At 36.0% G+C, this 14,653-nt stretch overlaps 1 protein-coding gene across 3 annotated transcripts in view; it reads left to right on the forward strand.

Annotated features, from left to right (window-relative positions):
- Nucleotides 1-14,653, forward strand: part of RELCH (RAB11 binding and LisH domain, coiled-coil and HEAT repeat containing) — an 84,083-nt gene that overhangs the window by 46,965 nt on the left and 22,465 nt on the right. For all 3 annotated transcript variants that reach the window (XM_075744885.1, XM_075744883.1, XM_075744884.1), the window contains 10 exons: nt 1,387-1,477; nt 4,306-4,377; nt 5,180-5,320; nt 6,005-6,169; nt 7,046-7,193; nt 10,651-10,807; nt 11,354-11,477; nt 12,538-12,586; nt 13,017-13,096; nt 13,953-14,059. In XM_075744885.1, coding sequence (XP_075601000.1) covers nt 1,387-1,477; nt 4,306-4,377; nt 5,180-5,320; nt 6,005-6,169; nt 7,046-7,193; nt 10,651-10,807; nt 11,354-11,477; nt 12,538-12,586; nt 13,017-13,096; nt 13,953-14,059 — 1,134 coding nt within the window. The remainder of the gene's footprint in view (nt 1-1,386; nt 1,478-4,305; nt 4,378-5,179; nt 5,321-6,004; nt 6,170-7,045; nt 7,194-10,650; nt 10,808-11,353; nt 11,478-12,537; nt 12,587-13,016; nt 13,097-13,952; nt 14,060-14,653) is intronic.

Consider the following 14,653-nt stretch of genomic DNA (forward strand, 5'->3'; position numbering starts at 1 on the left):
AAAATTCTATATTTTGTTTTTCCCCATTTCTAATGCAGAAGATTTCAAGTGATTACTGTATTCTGCTATTTGCTTTTTTAAATCTCTTATAGAAGTATATTCTGTTGCCCAGTTCTGTGATTAGGTGCAGCATGTAGAACCATAGTCAGGCATTCAAGTAACTATTTTGTTTGTTGTAGAACTCAGAATTACCGCAGGCTTTTTTTCCATATTGCTATCACATATCAGCCGTTGATTTCTTGAATCTTATCTAATCATTGCATTTTTGTTTTCCCCCAACCTTTTTTACCTTGATCAAAGGTCTAGTTCTCTGTATGTGGTGGTGGTGGGAAACACAGCACGCAACCAAAGAGCTTGGTCTGATTGGTGGCTTAAAGAGTGCTGAGGAAAAAAAAAATCTTTTTAACAGACTATTTCTCCTTGAAAAGATTCTGAAAGTGAATGAGTGGGTTTTTTGATGGAGTATATTATATAACTGGTTAAGAAATAACCAGCAAAATCTCTGCCTTTCAACCTTAAGGGTGTACTATTAGCTGCAGTAAATATTTAGGAGTTTAGACGTGACACTAAAATGGTCACAAATTAATTATGGCTTATTTTCCACAAAGTAATAATGAAGAAATTCACAGTGGTGTCGTAATCTTACTGTGGAGGTGATACAATGAGTGTCTCATGTCCGCACATTATTGTTTGAAACTGGTTATTTAAGTGTGGATGTAGGCACTAAAAGTAATTGCATGCAAATTTGGTATCATTCCAGTCCTATTAACAGGAGAAATAGTTAGAAGTAAAAAAATCTTAGCAAGATAAACACTCATTAAATAAAAGTTAAAATATCACAAATGATGGTTAAGTACAATTTTATTGAAATTTTAAATGTATCTCTGTGCCTATGAAATTGATAGAACAACAATGATTTCCTGCAAACTTTGAGGAAAGGTAAAAAATGCAAGAATATGAATACAAATGAGTCAGGCAATTGTAGATACTACTGATTGATTAATTGCTTCCCATTTATAATGGGCTTGAGAAGATTTCTGACAAAAGTCTAGTATTTTGGGAGAGACTACAGTAACTCGCATGTTGGAATGTTGCAAAACCACATCATAAAAGAATTAAGTTACAAGATAGAATCATAGAATAGTTTGGGGTGGAAGGGACCTTTAAAGATCATCTAGTCCAATATCCCCCTGCAATAAGCATGGACAGTAGTGGCTTTCAATTTCAGATTTAGCCTTTATGTCAGTCAGTATGGTGTGAAATTTTGACTGTAGAAAATTACCTGTTGCCTGACAGCATCTGCTTTTCCTAACTTGAAGACTATATTCTATATATTATAGCACTTTACCTTCTAAACAGATTAAAGATTTAAATTTGTGTTTTCAGACAGATGATACTGACTGGGTGTGTTGCATTTGCCCGACATGTTGGACCTACACGTGTAGAAGCTGAGCTTTTACCACAGTGTTGGGAACAGGTAACTGATTATTTTGTGCTTTATGCTGGAAAATTAGTTAAAAATTCATAAATGTTGAGTTTTGTTTGAGGGGGAGGTTGGTTTGGTTTTGGTTTTCAATGAATGGCAGTTCAAAGTACTTTTCAGAAAGATATTTGTATGTTCTTTGTCCTCATTATATATACTTTTATATAACATTAAAAAGAACTTAGAAGCAGAAAATTTGTCAAAGATTGTCTGGAAATTCTAGTTACCTGCATATACCTGCATATGTTTGTTGTACTGAAATGTAGGTATGCACATGTTCTTCATCAGTGTTGCCTAACCTATTGCCAGGTAGGTGCCTTTGTAATTTGTACTGCAATTTCCAGACTGTTGGAAATCCATTTTCATTCAAAGATTTCATTCGCTGATTTTTATGTTGTATTAAGTCCCCAGAGGAGTTTCCATGTTTAAATTCTTAAACAGAAAATTAAAGATCAAAATAGTTTTGGATGGGCATGATTTTGCACCTGTAAGATCAGCCTGAAGTTTACATGTGACATCACAGTGACCTTTTCCACAGATATTCTAAATTAATAGAAATGACTGAACAACCAAACTGAAATGCTCTTACTGTTTCATCTGAAGCGTGGAAACAGAACAACATGAGTTCAGGTGAAAATGCGTGGTATTTTCCTACCATAATGAAGAAAAAGGAGTTCATTATTGCCTAAAAGACAGTGAATAACTAAGCCGTGACAGAGTAGTAATGCTTGCTTTGATGGCACAGTCTTTCTGGTCTGATAACTGTCAACTCTTTCTTGCATAACGCAGCCATCTGTGTTGCACAATAAAGTCCATGCTTTAATAGTCTTAATGCTTTCTGACAGTAGAAGTACATAGTATCTGCAGCATTTGTGCTTACATGTGTGACTGTTGTATCTATTTATTAAATGAAGGACTCATGGCAATAGTAGTTGAACACAAACCACATTTTGTTTTCTTGCTGTTTCTCATTAAATTTAAACAGTGTTTAAAAAAACCCAAAGCAGTCTCACCTCAGTATTAGCACATCTTCATCATACCAGTTTCTTGCTAATTGCTGATGCAGAAGAGAAACCAGTCCAACTGTAACAGTACAGCATATCAGGCTGCCAAGCCATATGTCATCATGCATTTATTTAATACAGTTTGCCAGACTGTTTGCAGTACTGAAACCAGGTCATTATTTTCTCCAGCAAAATACCAGCTGAATCTCATTGTCACAAGACTGAGTTTGTAGAAGGAACTCAAATGCACATAATTTTCTACCTTTTCTCAGTAGATGCTTTAATCTTGAAAGCGTTCATGCACTTGGTCTCCATCCAAAATCTAATTACAGATGTAAAGGACTGAGCCCTCAGAAGACTGAGCATTTTCATCCACACATTCTGAAGCTCAGAGTTATCAGCCTACCTGCTCTTTGCAGGTAGAATTTGGTAGCTGGCTCGTCTGAGTTTAGATCAGGGCTCTGTGAATGCTAAAAGTTCCCTCAGCACTAGTGACCAGTTAATTGGCTTCCAGAATTGTACTACTGCTTATTAAAGACAAAAGGAAAAGAAATGGTAATAAACATTTTACAGTTACGTTTAAGTTTCCAAGGGCTAATAATCTTCCCTGAACACAAACCTTGCAGAAATTTGAGTCTTTTTTTCCCTCCGGTGTGTCAGTATGTCTTTGCAATATCAGGGTGATATTTATATTGCCTTGCCAGTCTACCTAAACCGGTTGAAATTAGGCTTTGCTGTTTCCCTTGGGTAGGCAGAGCTTCAGAAGCGTATCTCTGTTACCAGTAGGGAATTTGCATTTGGAAAGATGGCACGTACATCAAAGATACTATAGGTATTAAAGCAGCCTGTTATATGGACTACTAAAGGCAAGTCTTCCCAGTAAAGATCAAGACAAAGAAGGCAGTGAGTACCTTGGTCCTTTCTGTGGTAAGATGATTGTCTCACCAAGGCTATACACTGCATAGCAAGAGAGAAAGAAATAGTTGTACCACACGCATATCCTATTTTATCTGACAGGATCAAACTATTTACATTCCCTCTCACTATTTTACCCTAATTTTTTTTGTTCACCAAGTACATTGAAATATATCACATTTCGTTGTACGACCACTGCACTGGCCATTAAAGCTGACTCCACCAGGATGTGAACTTGGTTCCAAAGTGTCAGTGTTAAATTTTTAAGGCAGAATTTGTGAATGGCCCTTGAGTGGAAAGGCGAGGTAGCACAGGATCAAGAGGTTCTTTGGAATAGGAGCTATTTTCAGTCACATTTTAGAGGTGTGACATATTTATGCTGGATCTGAGAGCAGAACTTCAACAGCATGCAGGTATTTTTTGGCTTAGTACGTGTCTTCTTTTGACCCCAGTTGCTCAGCAAGACCTCGGCAGCTGTGCTACACTGGTTGGCTCAGAGCACTAGAGGGCACTTGTGTAGCTCTTAGAGGAATGGTTCTCCTGAAGGGCTACGCAGGACAAAATATTTCATGACGTGCCAGCTCAGAAGTTATTTGTATTCTTTAGAATACAGCAGCCCATACGCTGCTTTCCACCCTTCTTTTTACTGTGTATACATACATGCTTCTCCGATTCTTCTCTTGCTGTGAGATCTATTTTATAGGACAACTCGAGAAGGCTGTATCTGCTTTGTCTTTACGCCTCAGTGCAAGAATCTTGAGGCTGCGTAGTACTCATATGCTACTTCTACAGTCAGTGTTTATTCAAGAGGTGCAGACGTATCCCTCTGTTGCAGTTCATGCTAACCACATTTTGAATACTGGTTACTGCAAAGCAAATAGCCATTCTGTTTCTCTTTACCAGATCAACCACAAATACCCCGAGAGACGGCTACTGGTAGCAGAATCCTGTGGAGCTCTAGCACCTTACCTTCCAGTAAGTGTTAATACTGGCTCTAAATACTTTGCTAGAGAAAGCAAGGTGAAAATCTGTTGCATAATGTAAACATCCTTTATAATTTTAAATATTCCCAAGTGTTTGTTACGCATAGACAATCACAATGTCGTTTACTTTGTATCACACACATGAGATTCAAGAAATCCCATTAAAGAGGAGACAGCTTATTATGAAGGAATACAGGTTAATCTAGTTATAAAATGTCTTTAAAAACAGTATGTTCTGAAAAAATCATCTTTGTTTCAGTAAAGATAAAGATAGTTAGGACAAATTAAGGAAATAATCTCTGAAAAAATAATTGGCACCCAATAACAGAGTTCTTCATGTAACGTTCCACAGTGTCTGAAGAGTGCTGCTGGTCAGAAGCAGCAGCAAAATTAAGTCAGTGGAAAACTTGAATTTAAAGCTTCAGATAGAAGAAGAGAATAACCCAAATTAAAACCTCACTTCTCCAATTTAGCAATCCAGTGATTAAAAATTCTAAGTCTAGGCGTATAGTAGTTTTTTGCTGTTAGTTATTTTTGGTTCCATATGAATGAAAGAACCTGAGTTCTGTGCTTATTAGGACAAAAGGCTCTCTAATGAGGCTACTGACTTTCTATATTCATTCATCTTCTCTTGTGAAAACTGAATGTGTAATATTTATGAAGGGATTTATGGTTGGAAGAAGGGATTTTGTTTGTGACCACTAATAGAAGTGCAAATTATTTATAAAAATGGATATAAACCTGCATTTCTTGTGTCATTGTATTTAACAAGTATGTTTCTTGTTTACAAACAGAAAGAAATTCGTAGTTCATTAGTACTTTCCATGCTGCAGCAAATGCTAATGGAAGATAAGGCAGATCTGGTACGAGAAGCTGTGATCAAAAGCCTTGGCATTATTATGGGATATATTGATGATCCAGACAAATATCAACAGGTATAATTTGGTTTGGGTTCTGTATGTATAAAATATCTTCTATAGTCATTTCATGAATAGAGGGATGCATAATTTCATGTATTTTTATTAAATCTTTCCAGATACTTTAAAAATTTTGATAGTTTATGTGAATGTTGATTTTATTGTATAAAGACCAAAGAGAAAACATATACTTACAAGTATCATTAAAACCTCAGGTATAAGCTTTATACAGAAGCTTCTCTAATAATTCATAATTTGCCTTCAAGAACATATCACTTCATTGCCCACCTGATGCTATTAGCCAATTTGATATCACTCGCTAACAGAGATTTGTCTACTACAACAAAACCTACTTGTATTTCATCTTAATAGTGCCTGATAACATTTCAGATAAGTGAAAATGAAGAACTTCTAATCCTGTCTTTGGGTTTTTGAAGGCAGAGTGGTAAAATCTGTTTGCGTTGATTCTGATAACTTGACTGCAGAGAAATACAAGCAGGATCGTTGAACCACCTACTGTTTACCTATGTAGATGTGGTGGGAATATCTGTTGAAAGGCCTCCATGTACTACCTTGTTTTATTTTTATTACTGTAAAGTTTTAAATAATATATTACAACTTTTTCTAGTCTGCACGTTTTGTGTGGGAAACTTTAGCATAAATTTTAGGAAAGTAATTACATTCTTTATTGTCTTTTACCAGGGCTTTGAACTGCTGCTTTCAGCTTTAGGAGACCCTTCAGAACGTGTAGTTAGTGCAACGCATCAGGTATTTTTACCTGCTTACGCTGCCTGGACAACAGAACTGGGAAATTTACAGTTCCATCTTATACCTACACTACTTAATAAAATTGAAAAATTGCTCAGGGTATGTGTTCAGCTGTTTCTACATTGGAGAATTTTCTTTTTATCTTTATTACATATGCAGGTTTTTAAAAAAAATACGAATATGTAAGTAATTGCTACTTAATGTTGGGGGGGGAATTTTCTGAAGATTCTTGTTGTACCTCCATAACTTTTACTTGTCCTTTGGAAGAAGGAAAAAAAACAACACCAAACCCCCCAAAACCAAGCATGTTCTTCTTTAACAATGTTTTGGTTTACAACTCAATAATCAAACTGCAGTTCAGAAAACTCTTGCTTGAGGCTGTGACTGGATGGTATGTGTTACTCTGTTATGTGCATTTGCTCTATATTTAAATTATTTTTGTGTCACATACTGTATTTTTAATAAACTGCAATATTAAAAAGAAAATAAGTGGACTTAAATGGCTTAGGTCGTTTGCAATTATGAGCCAGTTTGTCTGTATGCTTGATTTGATAGGTATCTGGAAAGTTCTGGAAAATAGGGTATCTCATAGCAGTCTAATGAAGATGCTTGTTTTCAGAGTACAGGCATCTAGTTCATTCAGTTTTTAGATGCATTGGTCTCTGAGACCAGGGATTCACATTTCCAAAATGGGCTGAAAAATGTTCTTTCAGAATATCAGTGTGTTCATTGACATGAACTACGAAATGCCAAAGGCTATATTGCTTGAATCTTTCGAGTAGAAGTGACTTAGAGGTGACAAGGGGATTTGGATGGTGACAGAAAGGAAGCTTGTGGTTAGGATAAATTACAATATAATTAGTGTCTCTGTGTAGAAACTCATCACAGATGTGCTGATCTCTTGCCAGGGAATACATGCCTAAGTAACAGATCATCCAAACCAAAAACTTTAAGTAAATGTCCTGTTTGTTTCAGGAAGGAGAACATGGCTTGGATGAACATAAGCTCCACATGTATCTATCTGCTCTGCAGTCATTGATTCCTTCACTGTTTGCACTGGTGCTACAGAATGCACCTTTCACAAGCAAGGCTAAACTTCAGGGAGAAGTACCACAAATAGAAGGTAAATGATTAATTTCTTATATGTGGAATTTTTGTGAACTTAAGTATAATTCAGTGACAAATCTCAAATTACTATTAACTGCAAAGGAAGAATTTCAGAAAATAGTCCATAGTCCATATTTACATGGGATTTGTGTGTATTTAAGGTTAGTACATAAACATAAGTTGCGGAATCTATGTATAAACTTTAGATTTTTATAGCACATACTCTGTACAATAATGATTTAAGTTTATGTCCCCAGGCCTTTTTTTCTAATCCACCTGTTCTTTATGTTGGTTTTTTTCATATATTGCAAGTACAGAGAAAGAAGTTCAGGGAATCTCTGTCACATTGTGAATTTTCTTTCTTTAATGTGGCTGAGTTGACAGAGAGTTTTGGTTTTGTTTTTTTTTTTTAAGGCAGATTCCAGCATAGGAAGATGTGTCTTGTCATGACATTTTTCTTTGTTCTGTTGTTTTCCTTTTTGGGAAAACATCTACTTTTCCTCCCTCTGCTTTTACTTCATTCCTATTGAAGAAATTAGTCTGATGTGAACCATTATGAGATATTTAACTAATTATAATTATCAGGTTATTGATGCAGAAGAAATATGTAAGTCATGAATATTTACGAAATGATTGCCTGTAGAATAAAGGAGAACTAAATGGTATCCTTGTGGATTTTTTCTGTCTTTACATAGTAGTGTAACAGGCAAAATGGCTTCTTTGTGCCCGGTGACATAGCTTTATGTAATCCAATGAAAATCTTGCAGTGAAATATTTGGTTGTCCTAATACACAGCATAAATTGTGAAAAAAATACTATTATGCCTTCTGATTTGCCTTCTAAATGTTTTTTCATATAGGTCTCCCTTAGCAAATCCTTAAGTAATGCTTCTTTTTTCTACTCATTTCTATGCTTGAGACACCTGATTATCACATAAAAAGTTTTTATTTAATTTCTCATTATTTCTCTCTACTTCTTAAAAGAAGCTTTTGAGAAAGCAAAGCAATCCTTAACTGGATTTCCTGAAGGTGTCTGAGGAATTGATTTCCACTAATAACCGATAACAGCTCAAGAAGGCTGGCCTCAGTTTGGGTTAATTCTTACAAATAAAAAAAAAATGAAGTGGGGAAAAAAACCAGCCTAGTGCAGGAGGTTCACCATCTGTTATGTATCTCCGTAATATCTTAGCAGACTGAACGGCCTTATAGTGAAGTTATGCTTAAATCAGCAGTCCTAGCCTGTAGAATGTTTTCTCCCGCTACAAATACTTTTAAAAGATGTTGGTAATACCTGCCACATGCTGATAATAGTGCTGTGTGTGAAGATGCAAAGAAAGGGTAACAAATTTAAAGGAGAATTTGGAAGATAGCTGGTGGTACTTACTGTATGATATTAATGTGAAAATGTTAAATGTCCTATGGTAAAACTTGTTCAGCTGACTTGAGTCATTTGAAGATGAGCGCTTTTTCCCTGAGTGGCTACTGCTTAAATAAGGAATTAAAAAATTCAGACTTCAGCCTAGTCTGACAGTTTCTTCCTCCACAAAAGTGGAGGAAAAGTAAATCACATGTACTTTTCACTAATCTAGTAGCATTGCAGGAACTGCAAGCTTGCTTTCTTGAATTTTGCAGTAGGAAAGATGATGTTCTTGTTGCTTAACTTCATTGCTGAATAATTTTAATTATGCTTGACATGAATTGAGAATAATAAAAGCAATGTTGGTTTAGCAGGCTTTCAATCCCCAGATATTTGAATGGTCTTGAATTTTTTCGAGGTCTTGTTTTTTAAGTGTAAATTATTTTCTTTGGATAATTAAGATAATTAAGGAGTTGGGGGAGGGAGTGCATTGTGTCAAAAACTACATTGTATACAAAGGTTGGAGCGGTTAGATGATTAAAGGGTAGCAATAGAAGTCAGGAAACCTTGCCAGCAAGTCACTCTACTGTAAATCTGTGGTATGTTCTTTGGGATCATAGAATTGTAGAATGATTTGGGTTGGAACGGATCTTTAAAGGTCATCTAGTCCAACCCTCCTGCAATAAGCAGGGACATCTTCAACTAGATCAGGTTGCTCAGAGCCCTGTCTAACCTGATCTTGAATGTTTCCAAGGGGACAACATCTACCACCTCTCTGGGTAACCTGTTCCAGTGTTTCACCACCCTCACTGTAAAAAAATTCTTCCTTATATCTAGTCTGAATCTACCCTCTTTTACTTTAAAACCATTACCCTTTGTCCTATCGCAACAGACCCTACTAAAAAGACTATCCTCATCTTTCTTATAAGCCCCTTTTAAGTATTGAAAGACCACAATAAGATGTTCCCAGAGCCTTCTCTTCTCCAGACTAAACCACCCCAACTCTCTCAGCCTGTCCTCAGTCAGAGAGATGTTCCATCCCTCCGATCATTTCTGTGGTCCTCCTCTGGAACCACTCTAACAGGTCCATGTCTTTCTTGTATCAAGGACTCCAGAGCTGGACACAGTACTCCAGCTGGGGTCTCGCCAGAGCAGAGTAGAGGGGGAGAGTAACCTCACTTGACCTGGTGGCCATGCTTCTTTTTATGCAGCCTAGGATACAATTGGCTTTCTGGGCTGCGAGTGCACATTGCCAGCTCATGTCCAGTTTTTCCATCCACCAGTACCCCCAGTTCCTTCATGGCAGGGCTGCTCTCAATCCCTTCATCCCCCAGCCTGTATTGATACCAGGGGTTGCCTCAACCCACGTGCAGGACCTTGCACTTGGCCTTGTTCAACCTTACGAAGTTCACATGGGCCCACTTCGTGAGGTTGTCTGGGTCCCTCTGGATGGCATCCTGTCCCTCAGGCATGTCAACTGTACCACTCAGCTTGGTGTCATCTGCAAACTTGCTGAGTGTGTACTTGATCCCACTGTCTATGTCATTGGTGAAGATCATAAACAGTATTGGCCCCAATACAGACCCCTGAGGGACACTGCTCATCACTGATCTCCATCTGGATGTTGAGCCCTTGACCAGTACCCTCTGGATGCGGCCACCCAACCAGTTCCTCATCCACTGAGCAGTCCATCCGTTAAATCCGTATTTCTCCAATTGAGAGAGAAGGATGTTGTGGGAGACCATGTCAATGGCCTTACAGAAGTCCAGATAGATGGCATCTATAGATCTTCCCTTGTTCACTGATGTAGTCACTCCATCATAGAAGGCCACTAGGTTGGTCAGGCAAGATTTGCCCTTAGTGAAGCCATGCTGGCAATAATAATTCCATAGTCTCCTTGTACCAGCATTTTCTCTTTTTAAGTGAGGGTTATGTATCCTCTTCAGTGATGGATTTAACTCACTGATTTTTAAAAAACAATTTGATAACCTTACACAGAAGGCATTAAAGAGTTTCAGACATTCTTAGCTATCTTTACTGACATCACCTCCGAGATATTTTCTTTTTTTTTTTTTTTTTTTTTTTTGTTCATGATCACTTGTTCTCTGCTGTTACAGTCACTAGATTTCCCCGACCTGTATCGCCTCTTCAGGATGTGGCCATCATCATTGGAAGCCGCGAACAATTAGCAGTGTTGTTGCAACTGTATGACCACCAGCTAGAACATGAGGGTACCACAGGCTGGGAGACTTTGCTATGGGTAGTCAATCAACTGTGAGTTAATTTGTATCTTATGATTCCTAATTTTAAAATGTGTGAAAATTAATAGTTCTTAAGCATGGTAATGTCTAACAATTATTAAACATAAGACTTTTAAGTATGATTGTGTTTAAGAATTATTGAAGAGGAAAGATTGATTTTTTTTTTTAGATGTTTTAATTTTATACTGAATTGGTTTTGATTTTATTCAACTGTCTAGCAGAATGTGTAGGTAACTACTTGCTCCAAAAAATTGTTTCTTTCACCTTTGCAATAGTGTAGTCAAGTCTCTGTTGAAGCGAAGATTGTTTTAGTCTGAATATCTCATGAAATACACTGTTCTGCAGTAACAGATGTTTGAAGATGTTTTCTGGCACTTAAACCCTTGCTTTCTTCAAGGGTCAGGAATTGTACAGAACATGTAGGTAATTGTATTAGAACCAGTAGTGCACTCTGTGTGTACAGATATATTAATATAAACAGTAAATCTATACCAATATAACTGGAGAGAAACAAAAGATCAGAGTAGTGTTTAATATCCTTTTGTTTCCTGATTTTTAGGCTACCACAGCTTATAGAAATAGTTGGCAAGATCAATGTAGCATCAACTGCCTGTGTCCATGAGTTCTCCAGATTTTTCTGGAGACTTTGTAGGACATTTGGGAAAATTTTTACAAACACTAAGGTAAGGTATTACCTTAAATATTCTACAAAAAGAGTACCTTGATAATACATATTCTACATATTTAAGGTGTACCTGAATACCCACACTTTATGTCACCATTTATATTTGCATGTCACACTGATGCTTTTCTATAAGTATGTTTAAACTTGCTATTTTTAAACCTCTATTTGCATTGTTTTGATTTCTGGTTTTGACCATTTTGGAATAGCCTTCTCACCCAACAAGGAAGGATTATTTTTTAATCTGTATTCTTCATATTTGCTTTGTGAATAGCATAGAGAGTGGGAGAGATCATCCTAATTCTAGTGATTTAACAATTTTCTTTCTTCAGAACAGCCTACTGCTTGGTGTTTGTGGTGTACATAAGTACTCCAGTCTGTACTTGATTGGAAATTTAAAATTAATGCTTTCCCTGCCCGAAATATTTTTCAAGTTATCTAAACATTTTTATCAAGGAAATACATAATTTTTCTCAATAAAATAACTTCCTAATATAATTCAAAAGTATTTTAAAGGGAAATTATAAAACAGTTGAGGATTACCTAAAGATAAAATTACAAAACAGGGTTAGCATTATGTGCTGCCTCCAGAGAGGAGATTAAAACCAGTCTCTGGTCTTTGAAAGCCCCTTCTATAAGTTATCTTTAGATCCCTTGCTTCTGTAAAATTGTTCCGATACTGATTATCACAGCTATATTTTGGAAGAGAGCACTTCATGGACAGCAAAGGTATAAACCAAAACCATTTATTATAGCTTAGTAAAACCATAAACCCTAAAGCCCAATGAAGCATAATGCTAAGAGAATTCAGCTTTTGCTATCAGAAGTGCTAAATAATGCTACCTCAGTGTGGGTACTCAGTAGAAATTTTTACTCTCTTATATCATGCTTTCAATTTGCATAAAAACTGGCTATGCTTTTTAAAGGGGTTTTTTTTCTTTCCGTACCTTCAAAATGTCCTTTTCCTGTTGGTGGGGGTTTTTTATTATTACACTTAATTTTTTTCCTAATTGACACTGGTAACAGGTTTTCTTACATGGGATTCATCATTCTCTGTATAGGTAAAACCACAGTTCCAGGAAATCTTAAGACTGTCTGAGGAAAACATAGGTAAGTAGCTTTTTACACAAATGAATAAAAATTGATCTTAACCACAACTGGAAAAAACAGGGGTTTTTGTCAATCTCTTGTTCAAGTAACATTTTCAGACTGCAGTTCTCAAATTTGTCGTCTTTCTGAAATGTTGAAAATCTAATCTTAATCTGAATGGAATACTCTAAAGTTGTAGATTGTGTGTGTATATAAAGTACAAATAAAATCTCAAATCTAAATACTACTTGAGCATTATTTTAGCGCGCGTGTGTGTGTATATGCATATATATGTATAAAAATTCTTTATGTATATATGAAAAGGTAAATATATATAAAATACTTATAATACACACATATACGTCTACCTTTTTGTATATATAAAAAATATAGATTACCCACACACATATATGTATATGTAAAACCTAAATTCTTCACCATCTTTCATTAGATTCCACAGCAGGTAACGGAGTGCTAACAAAAGCCACAGTTCCCATCTATGCAACAGGGGTCCTTACGTGTTATATTCAGGTTGGTTTGTTATTCTGTTTCTTTGTTGAATGTATAGTAATGTGTAAAACTTATTCTACAAAAAAACCCTTACCGTTTTCTGTGAAAACTTAGTGCTCTTGTGCTTTGAAGATAGATAAGTGAACAGCTGTAAACACTCTTAAAAGCAAAGCTTTGTAGTCAAGTTGTCTCCTACGTTTAGACAATAGTCATCAATGTTAAAACCTGAATTCAGTAAATCTTAAAATGACATCTGACATCTTCACCACTGCTAACTCTCAGACATTGACAGCTGCCATGCGCCTCTATCAAAAATATTGTTACTTTATAAATGGGTTTTTGGCTATTTAACTGTAATCCCTGAAAACATAATTTTGCAAAATTTACTGAAACAGTTAAGCAGGTAAATCACCATTTTGGGCACAGTTGGAGTCTTAAAATTTTAGCGTTACCTGGTACTAAAATAAACACTCCATGAATAATAGTCTAGTAACCAGCAGTTATGGACTGCCATATCCATAGCTTACAGGAAAAAAATAAATACTTCATCAGCTCATAAATGTTTAGTGGATTGTGAGCAATCACAAACTGTCAGGAGCCATGCAAGTGCGTAAGTACTCTTTTTAAAAGTTTCTTTAGTAAAACAATTTGGGTAATTTACGCACAAGTATGCGCTTAGTTGATGAAGTACAGAAATACAGTCTCGTGTTTGCTTTGAAAAGCTCTTGTTATTAAACTGCATTTTTGCAGTTCCTAAGAAGATTGTTAAAGGCTAAATCTAGTTTGTTCTCACTCATAGCTTGATTCTTTTGTAGCTGTAGGTCATCACAGCTGCAGCAATACTTCTACTACATTCAACATTGTACACTTCTTTCAGGAAGAAGACCGTAAGCTGTTAGTTGGATTCTTAGAAGATGTAATGACCATGCTTTCACTGTCCCATGCTCCTCTTGATAGCCTGAAAGCTTCCTTTGTGGAACTGGGGTAAAGAATATACCTTGGAGTTGACTAGATCTAAATACATTAGAAGTTTTTATTCAAAGCTGCTAATCTGGGTGTGATTTTAATAACTGTGATGCTTCAGGTGAATGAAGGGTATGCTTGCTTTTTTTCCTTGGTGTTTCACAACCATTAAACTTTTAATCTCTAGAGTAAAAATGCAGTGCTAAAAAATTCTGAAGCTTAGAAAAAGAAACACCAAAAACCAAACAAAAAACCTCACAAAAATCAGTCATTTAAGATAAAATGGAAATTCATTTTGTATTTCCCATACTTCATTTTGTATTTCCCATACTATTATGATGTGTTCTAGATGTACCTGCATTCAGTTCAGTGTCATAATTTATTGAAAATTACAGTCTTACAGGTTTTTTTTTTTTTAAATTAACTTCGAAATGCAACATATTTTCTACACAGCAAGATGTTGCATGTCCTTCAGAATGAGATAAATGTCATGTATCCTTCAGAAAGGATAAATGTTGGAGTGTGAATCCATTTGTTGAGCAATGGATTCTTGAGACTACATTTTGTAGACGAAGAACATACTCAGGGTTTGGGAGTACTTTTTTTTTTTTTTTT

This window comes from Balearica regulorum, chromosome 2 (assembly GCF_011004875.1).
Source record: "Balearica regulorum gibbericeps isolate bBalReg1 chromosome 2, bBalReg1.pri, whole genome shotgun sequence".
Lineage (NCBI taxonomy): Eukaryota > Metazoa > Chordata > Aves > Gruiformes > Gruidae > Balearica > Balearica regulorum.